This window comes from Anopheles moucheti, chromosome 3 (genome assembly GCF_943734755.1).
Source record: "Anopheles moucheti chromosome 3, idAnoMoucSN_F20_07, whole genome shotgun sequence".
Classification (NCBI taxonomy): Eukaryota; Metazoa; Arthropoda; class Insecta; order Diptera; family Culicidae; genus Anopheles; species Anopheles moucheti.
In genome coordinates, this window is record NC_069141.1 from 45,184,223 (window position 1) to 45,200,435 (window position 16,213).

The 16,213-nt window shown below is 39.8% G+C and overlaps 1 protein-coding gene across 1 annotated transcript; it reads right to left on the reverse strand.

The window, feature by feature from the left end:
* Nucleotides 1-7: 7 nt before the first annotated feature.
* LOC128305469 (brachyurin-like) lies at nt 8-1,074 on the reverse strand. Its single transcript, XM_053042929.1, has 2 exons — nt 1,010-1,074; nt 8-937 (listed from the first exon to the last, which is right to left on the reverse strand). The coding sequence occupies exons 1-2, from the start codon at nt 1,055-1,057 to the stop codon at nt 173-175; spliced, it is 813 nt and encodes a 270-aa protein (XP_052898889.1). The 5' UTR covers nt 1,058-1,074; the 3' UTR covers nt 8-172.
* Between the last annotated feature and the right edge of the window lie 15,139 nt (nt 1,075-16,213).

Sequence of the window (16,213 nt, forward strand, 5' to 3'; positions counted from 1 at the left end):
TTGTGTTCTTTGCCGTAAAGTATTCGCAGGCCTTTTGTAAAAGATGTACGGAATGGTATTTTTTTATTCCAAATATAGTCTTGTAAGGAGTATTTATGTGACACGTTTAGTGAAAGCTTCTAAACGGGCATAAATAGTAATTTGATGTCAGTGCGGTATGGCGTTAAATTACTTAGACGCCAGTTTGATCCCGAATCCAGTCGCGGAAATGAGTGGTGCGTACATAGCCGGACGGGAAACCAGCTTCACAGCCAGCGGCGGCGACGAAAGACACCACACCGATTTGTACGGATTGACCATTTTCGTTAATGGCCAGTGGGCCACCGGAGTCACCGTTGCACGTTCCTTGGTTGGCAGCATCACGACCGACACCGCACACGGTAGAGTCAATGATGGTTGCCGCACCGTAGACTCCCATGCACTGGATATTGGAGATAATGTTCAAGTGGACGAAGTTGAGCGTTTGCGAGATACCGGGATTCGCGTCACTGGTACGTCCGAATCCAGATACGGTGGCCTCACGGTTCAGGAACGTTTCGGACAGATCAGCTCCAGGCAGGGCAATGGGCTGAATATTGCCACCCAGTGGGAACGGTTCGCTCACGCGGATCAGACCGATGTCGTTGTTGAGGTTGGCCGCGTTGTATGCAGGATGGATGACGATCAGGTCGGAAGTGCGCACGGTACCTTCGTTAATGTTGATCGTTCCAGCACGGACAGTGAACTGGATGACACCCACTTGACAGTGAGCAGCCGTAAGGACCCATTGGGCCGCAATGATCGAGCCACCGCATGCAAGATTGCCTCCTGCGGTCTGACCACTCAGGAACACTTGGTACGGGAACTGGCCGAGCGATGCTGGGAAACCGTTCACAATGCGTGCACTGCGAGGAGCGTCACGCATGGGCACGATCGAATTGTAGCTGATCTCCCGAGCCTAAAGTTAAGTACGAGTCAATACTAACTGATTGTTCACACTTTAGCTGAAGGTGTAGGAAAAGGTTCTTACCTGGGCCGCAGCCAAGCAGGCCAAAACGACGGCGATAAACAGTTTCATGATTAGTACTGACCACTCCGAACAATTGAGTCAATGTGCTACAGAGTTTGCTTTTATATATACTGCATCAACAGTGCGTCACACACTTGAATGATTGCTAAATTACGTTTTGTAAGAGCAGCCTGTGATATCGGTTTGATATCAGGGTGAACTTTTTGTTCGTTAGATAAGATATTAAACCACTGCATACGGCCTGCTGTTACATGACCAGGCAGATGTGGTGCGTAAATCTATTGATATTTACGATTCTAAGAGTATTTTGTAAGGTCTCGTTCCTTATCGGACATTATTCCGTGAGATGTCATATAAAAGCGTCTACAGTGGGAAAACACAGAGCCCGATTACCGATTCCGGGTAGATTGCAAGAATGCTGTGTGTCATTTTACGGTAGCCGAATTATCGCTGGTGCAGGTGTAGTGAGCGATGATGTAGGTTGAAGTAACGCAATAAATGCAACGAAAATAAATCTGAGGGACAATTATTATTAACTGAGTCGTCTGTGCGAAAGTAAATTTCGGCAAAGGGGTAATTAAATCACAAAACTTTACGCTTGTTTTATTACTGAATTTACATGAGTTCACTAATATCTGATAACGCACTGCCAAAGTGCTAGTGTACTTACGTGCTTACTTGCACTTCTTGAACCTGACCTATTTTCATCGATGTTTTAGATTTTATATATTTTTGCAGAGAGTTTTGTAAGATTTGGTATACTAAATTAGTGTAATGATTAGTAATGTAAGTACGTTACACTGTAACGATTCACTAAGGTGGAATGCGACAATCGAACCACCACACAGTTCACTGAATTTCTAATTTGTTTTATAAGGCTGCTGGTACAGTTGTGCGCCTTCGATCATATAATATCTCATTCGTAGCTACAAGTACATACGAACAAGCAACGTGTAACTGAAATCTAGTGAAGTAAATTTCGGTGAATACCAGCTTTAGTGCAGCTTTATTTGTCAATGTATTAACTGATATTTTCAAATGACTTCAGTGGAATGCGATCCTTCTTCAGTTGGGCAATTATTGATTTTCGCATTGTCGCGTCACCGTTCACCCTCCGAAAACAAAGGTCCCTTTGAAACGCGTCACAGAATCGTCGTTCCACCGGTCCATCCATCCATGCGCGTTCCTCCTTCAGAGTGCTTTGGGACTAAAACATTGAAAAATGTATAATTTATGCCAATCTCATGCTTTTTTCTCTCTTCCCTTTCTGCTGAAACAATCTCTTCGTCGCTGTCAAGGACCAGAAGTAACGAGGGGGGGTTGATGGGGGTTGGACCCAACGAATATCGAAAGAATATATAAAGATTCTAGCACCCTTATTCGGTCTGTTGCGCGCTACATTGCAGCACGCTGCAAAGATTGCAGAAATGAAAGAGAAATGGGGAAATCGCCGGATCAAGGGGCGATTGGACGAACTTATTCCGATAGGCAGAATACGCTCGCATGAGATACGAACCGGCCGAGACATGCTCTTGTCGAAGTCGTTCGGTGCTCATGTATTATGCATTAATTTGTAAAAGTGGGTGAGCGAATGAGGGAAATATTGAGTTGGTGACGGGATTTTTATTGAATTTCGGTGTTGATCCGCGACCAAAGAGCAACCGCCAGCACGCGTATAGGTTTGATGCATCGGAGTCGGATGCTTGAGATTGTTGCCCATGAAGGAAATGCTATGCCGCTATGAGAGGTTTTTCTTTGATTGCACATAGGTCGTTGGTGTAAGGTGTTCAGAGGTACAGTGGAAAGCGGGTAATTCAAGTAAATCGTTTTTCAGCACAAATTATCCAACATATGGAGGTTGGTTACATTTTTACACAAAATTCATTTCGTAAATATTACACAACATAAATTGATACGAAAATCTTTAATTAAATGGTTTATGTTAGCAAATTATGTTTCAACTTATTACAAGTTGTCCATTAAAATTGATCGTACACTTCCATTTTGTTGTAGCAAAAGTTCTTAACATTCATGCAAAATCTCAAAGGTTTTGTGCTTGAACCATAGCAAAATAAAAACAGGAATCCCCCATGAAGGAACTACAATTGAGCGCTGTATTTACGTTTATTCAATTAGATTCGGTCCGCAGTTGTACCTTATGGCTTCTCCTTACCTTCATCAGATCGACTCTGTTTCGGTTTGCTTACTTTTGATTTGATAAGTGGCTTGTGATATATATATTCATTACACATTAATTTGAATGACAATTTAGACGTCCCGACGCAGCGGGGTTCCCTTTTTCATTGCTGTGAAATGTCGATGACTGAAATATAAGGGACGCACCGTTTCATTCCACCTTCTCAATACAAGACGAAACGCCTGCAAACAGCAGTCTGTGTATCAGGGAAAGTCTTTGATGGTTCAGAGAATTGAAAAAATGAAACAGAGATGGAAAGAGAGGATCCGGTACCTTTCTTATTTTTGTATTAAAAGTTGGATTAATATTACAACGGATAGGATAGGATTTGTATTACATTTTTATAAATATTGATCGTAGCATGGTTTACGTTGGGGTTACATTGAAAACGTATGCAGATGCAAATAAAACTACATGTTTCAACCAATTTTCTAGCAACTTGCAACGATGTCGAACATGACGCCTTACTTCTACTATAACACACTCAATAACTGTGGGATGTGGCTGCAAAAGGCTTTAAAAAGATACATCCGAAAAAAGAGGTTTTCGAGGGCCAACATTTGCCCGCTGTGTTCCCTGGTGTATCAGTAGTGATTTGATACAGGTTTCGACAGATTCGCCCATTTTGAAAATCAAGAGAAAATCATGCCCGATCTTCCCACTTCCTCCACTTCCTCTTCTTACACACGTTCGTACAATAACCGGCTCCAGCGGAAAGGGATCATCGATATCGCATCCGTTGTAAAAGTACATTCGATTTTGATTTCGAGCCACATCCTGCGTGGTACTTAAAATTCACCAAGTGCCGTCTGTGCTGCGTCTTGTTAGAATCTTGTTTCCTCTAGTGGTGGTGATGGTGGTGCAAAAGAATATGCTAACACGTTGGTATCCCACCGCTAACGGTATAATAAAAATGACTACGGCACTGCGTGGCGGATTGCCGGGGACGGGCGGGGATGGCTATCAGAAAAATATGGATTCGATCAGACGCTAAGCGTTGGGATAACGTTTGGCCCTTTTCCCAGCTGCTGATTTGCTGTCGAGAGACGGCCAGGGGCGGCGAGGAATGCCCGAATGCCTTTACACCCTCGGTCCCATCAGCAGAGGGCACCAGGCCACAACTGTACGGTTCGGTGAAAAGGTATCAGTGTGGGAGCACCACTGATGACAACGGTAATAAGATCTTGGCAAAAGGTTTTGGGCAGGAAAAAAATGGGCAGGAAGGACACATCGACAGAACGATAAAACTTATGGCCAAAACGTGGATGAATGCAAATGACTGCAGATTTTTGGGAGAGCCAAGGATCAGCCTTTCTTTAGCATTTTCTTAAAGATGGGCCGCTTCTTCTGCCTTAAGGGACGCCAAAACCCAGGCCACAACGGGTGTTAAAATATGACGACACACTTACACTGTTGATGCTGCCTTGTGATAGCCTGTGCTAGATAATAGAGGGTAATTTAGGCACAAGCTTGTCCACAGAATACTTAAATGTTCTTGTTTTAGTGGTGATACAGAACAGCCTTAAATTTGTTAAGTATATTCGAAGTAGCGTAAGTTAAAAACGCTATTGTGGTTTTGGTAGCCAGAGTTAAATATCGAGATTAGGGTACGTGCGAAATGAATCCATTTATAACAATAAAGGAATAAAAAAAGTATTTTTATGTAAACGTAGTAAAACAAGTGAAAACTTTAATATAGCACCTTAACAAACGAATCACGATTATTTAAAATCATTCAACTTCCATGTTGAAAATAATACAAATGCACAAACAATCCTAAGCGACAGCATCAACAATCAGCAAAATAAAACCATATCGAACATTACGAGCCATTCGAGCGATTCGGACCGATTGTTAGCCGTGTCGTGCACAGGAGACATGTTTCAATCAACTGCACTATTCAGGGAAACACTTGAGAAAGACTGAATCTGCTCAATCGAATTGTGCTGTTGAACGTAAATATTTTATTGCTCTTTATTTATAGCTTCAAGCGGAAAATTGGTATTTTATGAATTGCAGCGAATTGGGAATTGCTGCGCATACAAAAGTGAAAGAGCTTGAACAGTTGTATGGTAACAGCCAGAAAATAAGCAGACAAATCAGATGAGGTATTTTTGCACAAAAGTATGCAAATTGCTGATTGCTTGAAAACACAAGAACAGTGAAGCACGAAAGGCACGAGGATTTGCATTCAACTTCCAGAAAAGCATGTAACGAATATATAAAATCATTTATTTATAATTTCTATTGTAGTGCTGTTATGAGATATTGTTCATTTTGCGCTTAAGTTTCAACACAATCTACCAGTATCCTGTATGCTTCTGCTGCAACGAACTCATTAGATTTGCAGCCTATATCATTAAAGTTTTATTTAATGGGCTCTGATAAACACAAACATCCGGATGAGCTCCTGTTACTGAACGATGCCATGAAGATGAGGCTGGCGTAGCCTTCCACGTGAGTACATGTACAATTGAATTTTCCTACATGTTAAACCATTTATAGCCGACCATTTACAATTAATTAAGCAAACGCTTCAACATGGGTACGAGCAAATGTGTCCCTCGTCGTCATACTCAGGAGACATGCTTCGGCAATGGTTCAGTACTGCTGAAGATTGTGGCTCGGATGGGTTCATACTCCGGGTATATGGCTGCTAGGAAATGAATGTTGTATGGTCTAGAGTTTGTAACACAGTTATTTGGCTTTATGCCTGTAACATGACATGGTTTTAATATATAGAAATTCATGTTTCTGAAAAATGTTCGGTTTCCCCGTCTCTCTCTCCCTCTCAGCTTAGAAACGCTAAGTGACAGCCAGTTTTCCAACGCACTACTTGACAGCTTGATCCTATCGCAGCTTCATTTACTTTATTATTTCATAAATAAATAATGCTTTCCCAAAGAAAGCAACAGTAGTAGATTCCAGGGGTATGGAATCTTCATGCAAATGGTATGAATCTTTGTAAACTTTGTAAATGATTAAAAATGGGAACATTATTGTCGTTTAAAAATCTTCAAAAGTAGAGATATCCAGCAATTTTTTACATTTTTGAAGCTCTCTGTTTCCATTTGATGTTACCCAGACTTTGCACACTATAACGAAAAAAATGGACCTACATAGTGGCATTCTTGTACATAGACATTCTTCCTACATAGACATTCTTCAATTACCATCTGGTATCGTTTTCTAGTTTCTGGACACTTTAGTTTGATAAATACAGCTCTAAAAAGTGCTTTTCTGCGTATGTAATTTAATACACTGAGTTGTAATGGGTTATGTAATGAATTGATAAAGATTCAAATTTAAGCAGCCCGATAGCAGCTTGCAGTAACATATTCGTACTAGTGTTGTATCGCGCGTTAGACCTAATGATTAGCAAACATTATGGAGCCGTGAAGTTTGAACACCAATACGTAACGAGTGAATTTAACAATAAACAAGGTAAATCCCTGAATTGTAAATCTAGGTAATAAAGTGGTTGCTTCTTTTGCTTATCGTCACCAATGTGTTTCCGTGAACACTACCGCCATCAGGATGCCATTAATTTCATTGACAGATATCGTGACCATACAAATGTGTAGCCTAATCTATACTCCATTTGACGATTGTTTGACTCATGCGGCGCGAATGGTATCGTATCAGCAAAGGCATTGGCAGCTGTAATAAATACGCCAGACGAGTAACGCCACACTGAGTCACAGAATTGTTTGTTGAATGGTAATGGTTAGTTATGCATAGTTCGGTTAGTCCAAAAAACTACACTCTTTTTTAATTTCATTTACGAACGATCGGGTTGTATATCTCTTCATTTAACTGTTATAGGAGATGAACAAGCAAATAATTATCTGGCCGCTATATTACATCAACTAGACAGACATCTAACTATGAGTATTGTTATCTATAATCACTGTTTAACATCATTTTTTTAATAGCTTATCTATGTTATACATCATTTGCATGATGTTTGTTGAAAGTTTTTGCGGATCCCCTAGCAGCCGCGATCGTATTTTTTTAGCGAAACAGCATTCCAGTCACGCTCAGGCAAAATTAAAATTGATGCGAAGATTATTCAAATTTTATTGTATTTTTAAACGATTTTCTCTCCCTAAACATGCACACAACCGGTGTCAGTAATTAGCCTTCCTCTGATGACACCATCGGTACATCGGCAGTGCGTTACGTTTTCCGATACCATTAGTATTTCCCGGTGATGGTTGTTAGAAGAAAAAAACACAGAATTTTAGAAGCAAAAGCGAGATGTGTTTGTCTGCATAGTAGCTGGACGAGCATAGTAATGGCTATGACTTTGAGCTTCGTGCAGAGTTCATGAGTGCAGAATTACGCAGCTATTTAAGTTAATGTTGTTTAAAAAGCAAATGAGTGCGTTTACAACTTTTGGAAATTGCATAGTAATTGTTACCACTCCATGGTTTTGCATTACATACTACGGAAGGTCTGACGTGTTACTGATGTAGAATAACGTATGCAAAGTAAACAATAAAAACACCAGCGTAACATTACAGAATAAATGATTTCTTTAAGAAGTGTAAGTTTTCACTGTAACAGAACAATATTTGTGCATGCAGCAGCAGTCAATTTTCCCATCACACAATCGGCATAGCGGTAGCTGCACTAAGCCAAAGATGGACTGAGAATGTTGGTAAAATGGCTAATAAAATAATTTATTCATGTTTCATGAAACATAGAATCAATAAAGATCTAATCAGGGCAGAATTTTGGCATATGCTTTTTTACGATTATTTTGATTGCTAAAAATTCCACCCAATCGTTCGGTCTCCGCCTGACTGTCCGCACTTGGGAGCTAACTAAATGGGCAGTTGTATTTAAATTCCTTCTTTACCATACCCCATGGCAGCTTCCATATGGTTGCGCTCCATCGTTTGCATTACTTATTTTGAGCCAGTTATTTTGCTTCTAACCGATATTGTTCTCGCTTTGCTTGTTCAACATCATCCCCTTTTCGTATTGTGTATCCCGGTTGCCTGGCTCATCGGTGCCGTTATTCGCCAGAAGATAGGTAAAATATGCAGATGAGCTTCCCTAGTCGGTTTGATGCGTAAACAACAACGCAGAGGGGTTGGCGTAGAGTCGTTGTACCATAAACGCTGGCAACGGGAGATTGTTTTGTTTGAAGCGGGTGTTCTTGATCCCACAAACATAAAGGATTTGGGACGTTGCTGTTAATCGTGGAGGTTGAAACAAAAGCGGTTGTTGTTGAGGTTATATACAGACTTAAATTTAATCGCAAGCAGGACTTTTGGCGCTTCGGAAAAGGAATCTTTGTTCACAAATTTTCTATTAAAGCGTTCGCAATCGTTTTATTGAATGTATTATTGAGAATGTTAATACTCAAACGCACAGTTGGGATGGCTATGCATGGGTATGCTGTATAATAAATTACCGAGTAAAAAGCTTTATGATCTGTCGCCATATTTAATGTTCATTTGGAAGCCCTATCATTTCACAATCCTCATTTGTGGCAGCCATGCTTAAGATGTATAACAGTTTAGTGCTGTAGGTTTGAGAACCATCATAAATTCAAACCATTCAATCGAATGTTTATTCTGTTTTATGTTGTATCAAATGTCCTGCATATTTGGGTACGTTTGATAGCATTTAAATTTCACTAAGGGCCCATAAAAACCTGATGAATTTCGCAGTTTCATATTCATACGCAAATAAACCCCCTCTTCATAGTTTGAAAGATCCTAGGCTCGTTTTGTCATACAATTATATCATACTATAACATATTCTACCTTACAAGGTTCTCCTATATTCCCGCTAGCCATTATACTACTGAATGATAAATGGTATGTTGATTTCCATTTAGGCTAGCAATCTTTCAAATTTTTTCAATATACCTTCCTACACATATGAGATCAAACTGCTTTCTAACATGCTTAATCGTGCCCTAATTCTAATCTATAGGTAATTCTAATACGGAATAACTTGATTAGTAACACCCCAACTCTAATCTATCATTAATACTAATTCTAAATTATTACTAACATTTTTGCGTATTGTAAGTCCCTTCTTTGCTAGGTCTTGTAGCTCGCATGAACTATTCATGAGAAACATTCGCAGAACAGAAATTTACACGCATTGATTGATCATGATGAGTACATGTAGTACATATTGAGTAGCGTATATTGGTGGGCTATGTACAGCAATATCAAGCCAAAAGTCAAGAGGAGAGGGTGGGTAATGAGGCAATGAGGGAACAAGCTCATGTTCATATTTTGATTAAACAATAACAAACCAGGATCACAACAATAAAACGCCCTTTTGATGCATTATCTCTCCGACAAAAGGATCGATGTTGCGATAGTGTCAAAGAAATGAATGAAAATAATTCAAAATCAATATCTGCTGATGTAATTGATAGGTTCCTCTCTGGTTGAAATAATGGGAAACGGGAATTCAATACTTACACTCTTCCATACAAGTAAATCAATAAATCGATAATTTCACAACATATGCACAGAATATAACTTTTCTTGAAACAATAAAGAGGATAGATGGATATCATTTCTAATGTCAAACCATGGAAGAAAGCCTCGTATTGCGAACTTAACCAACATCGATGCCCCGGTTTCGTCCCTTGGGTGTAGTATCCCTCCAGTGCGGAGAAGCGCTGATTACATTATCTTGTTGTTGTGGCAGTAAAGCTACATTTTGACCGTCTTTAATGATTCTGGCTTACTTCCACCGAACAACACTGGCGAAAATTATACCACATGAAATATAGCATCGATTGCGCAGAAGAAAGATACGCTTGGTTGGTGTTACAATTGTCGAAGGGACGATGCATAGTCGATTAGCCGCAAAAGAGCAGCAACAACAATGGCCAAAGTTACCGGCAAAATATCGCCAGCTGTGCAAGACGGAAGATTTCCTTCTGCCACAGTGGTGTATTTGCAAAGGTTGTGGAGCAAAATGGGGCTGGCCAAAACTTTGTCGCACACAAACGGGCGGAGAATGAAATGAGCCTGATAGTGTGTACGCAAACGAAATGATTTGATTTGAAGCATGAAATTAAAAATGGTTTCAGCTCGCCGAAGTCTGCCCAATGTTTGAAACGAACGAAAGAATGTTCGGTATGTGATGGGAGAATGGAAACTTTTTGGTTTTGGTGGTTGCCTTTAATGAGATTTTGTTAATAAGTTAATTTTCAAGTTATGGTGGTTTTGTGTTCCGTATTCCATGTAAAATGACGTAGTTAGCAGTAACAAACATTCGAATCGCTTACAGTTGAATGAGTTCGATATTTGCTTTGGGTTGAGTAAGTATTGGACGGAGATAGGTATGTACTACCGCAGTGGATGCCACGAACTTGGCAACAAAAGCAATAAAATGCATGATGGTTGGAACTGTGGAAGAATTTCAAGAAACTATGGGAATGGATATCTTTTGAATTGGAAGTTTTGCCAAAAATCACAAAAACACAGATCCTGTACAACACAGCTGAAACTAGGCTAGTATCTCCTACAAGATCATAAATGATCATTGAAAAATGAAATTTACCGAACATTACGTGAAGTGTTCTAATTACCGCTGTGGGCTGTAATATGCTCCATGCTTGCTTCGTTCTACCAATACACGCCCTGCAGAGAGACAAGCATAGATCAAGTGCAGTTCAGTGTTTTCGTTAATATGAAGCCTAATCAACAATGAGCTGTACGATGGGCACACGGCGCACAGCCATAGCACGGCTTCCGAGGATTTCATCATCATCAATTTTATGGAGTTTGAAAAGCGTACTGGGAGGGCGCTGGCAGGCGATGAAAACGAGAACAAAATGAACTGAACAATGTGACCATGTTTGCCAATGTTAGCACATGTGGGAGTATGGTTGTACCCTCTTGATTTCGAACCTTCGCTCGATGGGACGCTGGAAGCCATTAATCAATTTTTCCTTCTATTTCTCTAGCACCTATTTTTGATATGACGATGCCGTACACGGACAATTTATTGACACCCTGGACAGTTCTTGTTCTCTCTGCACCGGCCGAGCTTGCTATCGGGACTGGTGATGAAGGATTTAACGCCAGCTGAAATGTCAAAACCACATCTAGCTCGGTTGTGGGTTCGGCGAAAGAGTGGGCAAGATTGTGGATGATTTCATTTCTGACGCATGTTGTTAGCCCATGTCGAGCCGAACCGGTACAACCATGGGAAAGCGAACATCCACCATTAGACTAACAATAAACAAAGTCAGCTTTAATTAGTGAACCCATTGTGTTGATCTCTCCGCTGGTGTAAAAGGCAGATGATTTGCACAGCGGACTGAGTTATGCGTGCGGCAAAGGATTTTAGATCTCGCAGGAACAACTCACATGCCGGCACACATGCAGATACAAGATGTAGATTATCTCCAACGGAAACTTGCTATAGGTATAACCATTGTGTAAGTCTGCACAGGAGTGTACAGAATTCCCGTAGTTCTATGTGAGGTGTGGTATAGCCTTGGAAGGATTTCGTAACGCATGTATAGCTGAAACTAAACCACACAAACCACACCGCAGGGATGTTTGCTTGTTTCTTGCTTACACGTTAGTAGTGGTAGAAGTTTAGTGATGCGAAGTGAACTAACTGTAGCATCAATTAATTAACAAAAAAACAACATTCAAGGATATTTCAACCTAAAAATGATTAAAAACTTGCTTATAAACTCAAAAGCCACATCCATCTTAATACGGTATGCATCTTCTTCAACAACTTCTATAGGTATTTCTTCACCCGTTTTAAAGAGTCGAAACACGTAGTAAAGACTTTGTCAAACAACTGTTCAAAAACCGTGCTTGGCATGGCTTGGGAGTACTTCGGTTTATCGCAATTTTTCCTTGCTCACCGAAGTCGGAGGGAAAAGTTTTTCAACGTTTCAACAGATCTACAGCAAATTCCTGATTTATCGTGGTTCCACGATTAAAGACATATGATGGTATCTTTTGTGCGCATTTCCTTCCTTCCCGGTTCGGGTGGCTACAGCTGTACGTAGAAGGATACGTTTTATATGATAAAAGTTATTCCACCGGCGACATAAGATATCCAACCATCCCGCCAACCATCTCGGAATGTGCACTACGTTTGCCGTGTCTCCCAGCAAAGCGTTAATGTCATAATAGTTTCGTGATTGTAGGAAATTATTAAATTTTCCACCCGGTTATACGTGGTGGAAAATTTTAATTAAATCATTTTCACTTGACTTTCCGAAGTTTAGATGTACTTCTTGCGAGCTGTTGATGCTGCACTGGTAGAACAGCTTCGCGACAGTGGTAATCTTGATGAAGATGGTTCCGTGCCCTTTTTTCTGTCATATTTCTTGCGAGAGCTTTATGAAAGAATTATGTTTTTGTCTTACTTTTAAGACTATTTCTGTACCATGTTTTGAAGCATTGTGTTGGGTAGATTGGTCTTAAATAGTTGAATTGTTGTTATATTACATTGTTACCTTGGGAATAGTTGTGGTTAAGAATGTATTCAAACAAACTGAATAGCATTCACCCCGACCATACTGGCAACAGATCTGATCATTTTATTTAGAAACACAATGTTAGCATGTGCATTGTTAGTAATAAAAGTTGATTAATACTGATTTGTTTTATGCCACATAGACTGTGAAATAAAAGATAGTTGCACTGCTAGTAACGAAGAAAGGAGGTATTGTAACTGCTGGCTTGTTCATTTACTTTTTCCACGTGTCTGATCACTTTAGATCACAATTCCGTTCCCAGTTGCCCTAACCATACCATACCCATTCACGAATGTTATCTGATAAAAGGGAATCCTGTTTCCTGGTAAATTTTGCGAGGAATTCGGTTGCTGCAAGTGGGTAGAAAAGGTCTGGCTAGACAAATCCCTTGCTGCCCGTACCCATTTCAGACGAACCGTTGTTAAGAACACTTCATCTCGTTTTCTCAGTGGAAAATTTTAAAATAATAAAGAGCAGATGTTTTTAATGTTTTTCTTGATTCGTTCCTGTTAAAGCACTCCTTCTCGGGAGCATTATAGCCTGTAATGTTTTGCTTTCAGCAGATAACAGGGGGGAACCATTTTCTGCTACGTGGAAGGCACCGCATGAAGAGAATGCCGTGGAAAACAGTGGAAAAACGTAGTCTGCTGGAGCAAGTTTTATACGGCAACTCTATGAGACCATTTTCTTTCCGTAGAGCATCTTCGTTGTGTTTGCTGCTATTTTTTACCAAAACGATTATTTAGAAGGGATGGGACGTTACAGCAAAAAAAAAATAGAAGGGGCCATTTATGATGATGCCAAATGGCGCATCCATCCGTTTACGCTGTAGGTGGAGAATGGATGCTTGAAATTGGAACATTTTATTTAATCTCTTTTACACCACGATGACCTTTTCGATCAACCATTCGTAGCATAACTTCTTAACTTGTCGAACAATAGATATCAGCTAAATGTTTGCTTTCTTTGAACACTCGCTGACAGTACTGAAAGAAGACGTTAAAGGATTTGTTTTCTATTGTGTTCTTCATTGGTTGGCGAACAGACGATCGATAACGCTTTTGAGTTCGTTGTTGACCAGATTACGTACACAATAATCTGAATTAATTTATCGGATATCTTATGCATTATTCTGATTTCAAAATAAGCTGTAAGGATGCTGTAAAATAGTATTTTTCGTTATGTCATTTAGCTACATTATGTATTTTTGCAGGATATGATGTTTGTTCCTGCTTTTATCCTAACAAAAAAGTACAGTGATGATTAGTTTTGCTCGCATACGGGTATAATAAAAAAACACAACTTTCATTGGGAGAATGTTTTGCAATTTCTTCGTTTACAGCACCGCTTGTTTCATTCAATGAACGGTCTGCTGATCACGGTATAAGACCTGGAAGAGGCCATCAAGAGAGTAATTCATGTCGCTAGTACATAACAGCACTACAGCTATTCGCCACTGTTCGCCGGTTTTGCACCTGGTGGTCACTATTTGCTCTTACCGTTGGTTCCCACCGGAACAACTACACTATCATCGTCCAATGCAACAATTACGAGTGCTACTTATGATCCAAGGTGTTTGTCCGTGCTTTTGTTACGGTTTCGCGTGTCCTGCCTGTTAGACAGTTGAGCCAAAACCCGCAAAAGAACGTTGCCAGAACGCCCGAAACGATTCAACAGTATTTATGAAGGCAGAGCGAAGCCTTAAGCTCATAACAGTAAATCATTGTCCGAAAATAGCAAATCGTATTGGAGTTTACTCGTCGGGTTTTTGCAAGCTCACTTCAGCTCCCGGTAGATCTGGGCGAAGAATAGCAGGACGGTTCCTCGATCAATTCATGGTCCCCACTTGCGATGCTTGCTCGTTCATAAGAAAATTTATGCTTTTACGGAATCTCTCATTTTTGCCGGGGTCGGCAAAGGTGTGCCATTTGGGCACCTCGGAGAGGTTGTAAATAGGCCATTCAAGTACGCCCTGGTGCGAATCAACGACGGCATACAACGAAGGAAGGTGTTTTTGCGCACTAATCCCCACCGTCTTCTTGAACATCATGTGGCGGTAGAATTGGCGGCAGTCGTAGCAATAGGCACACCTACTGAGGGTGCTCTTAAAGTTACAACTTCCCTGCATGTGTGTTTCGGGGATCGGGGATTCCTTCGCATCGAAACGCTGATGAAATGTTCTAGCTTAGGGTTGATAATAAGAGAACAAAAGTTGTAAACCCTGTTGTGGTGCAGCCAAAATTTTGCACCAGACTTATATGTGGGTAATGTGCGAAATCAAACGATCTGGCTGGGCAGCGGAGGTTTCACGATGCTCTCAAGCACTAGCCGTAGCAAACAGCTAGGGTAAGTTGTCGATAACGAGCGTACCATAGCAGTGAAATGAGTTCGTTCAGCAACATTAGTGTTGTTATAGCTTCACGTAAATAGGGTTGCTCTTGAGCAGAACATGACGATAAAGTGTAGTGAGGGAATTCGTAATTAAAGGCAAGCTCAAGACATGTTCGATTAAGATTGATGTTGAAGCAAAAAGAAACCCTTGCGTTGTTAAGACAGGGGCACAAAGGATGATCATGATATTGCTCTGATTAAATCTGTTACAAAGATTACTAAATCTATGTTTTAATTATTTATTCCGCACAATGGTACGATCTTGGTCAACAGGTCTGAGAGCTAATAAGTGTGTTTCCTGTTAAATTAGTAACTGCATTCGTTCGTGCAATGATTTGGAAATTTTTAATTAAATTCGTATTTTTTTTTCAATTTTTACTCGAACTATTATAGAAGATTAAGTAACTCTCGAACATTATAGAGACAAGTAGTTTGAATTAAGTATTAAAGTAACAATAAACGCTTTATATATAAAATAAATTAAACGTTTAAATTTAACGCTTTTAAACCGTTTGATCTATCATCTTTGTCAATCAATTCATAAGATATCTCGTAGCCCTTGATAAATTATGCTGATGTATACAATAATGAATGCATGATTAAATTGAACTAAACATTTTATGCTTGATAAGATCAAAATAAACCATGATACAGAATAAGAAACAAAAGTTCATAAGAGACAATTACCAGAAAAGCGCAAAAAAACAATGAATTAAAAAAATCTTAACAGTTCTATGGAAGATCTATTGGGCTTGAAACGAATAATTCACTTTACGCGTTACATGCATTGCAAATTTGGTTAATTCATTTGGTACATATTTCTAATGCAGCTTTTGTAGTGGATGCAGAAAGATTCATTGTAATTTTTATAAAGCTATCGAATTTAAACGCAGTTTGCTATTTGTTTTTTTACGGAATCATATAGAAAACTTAACTTACAGGTAAATTTTATCTGCAAGCGTTGATGACGATTAAAATTGTGCCAAATGTAATGCTTCGTGAGAGAAAAGTTAGACTTCGAAGAACCATAAAATATTCGACAGATTACGACCGATGAATACGATCGGCAGCGGCAATGGTTTTGAATGCAATTTCGGAGTAAAAGCAAAAAAGGGAAAAC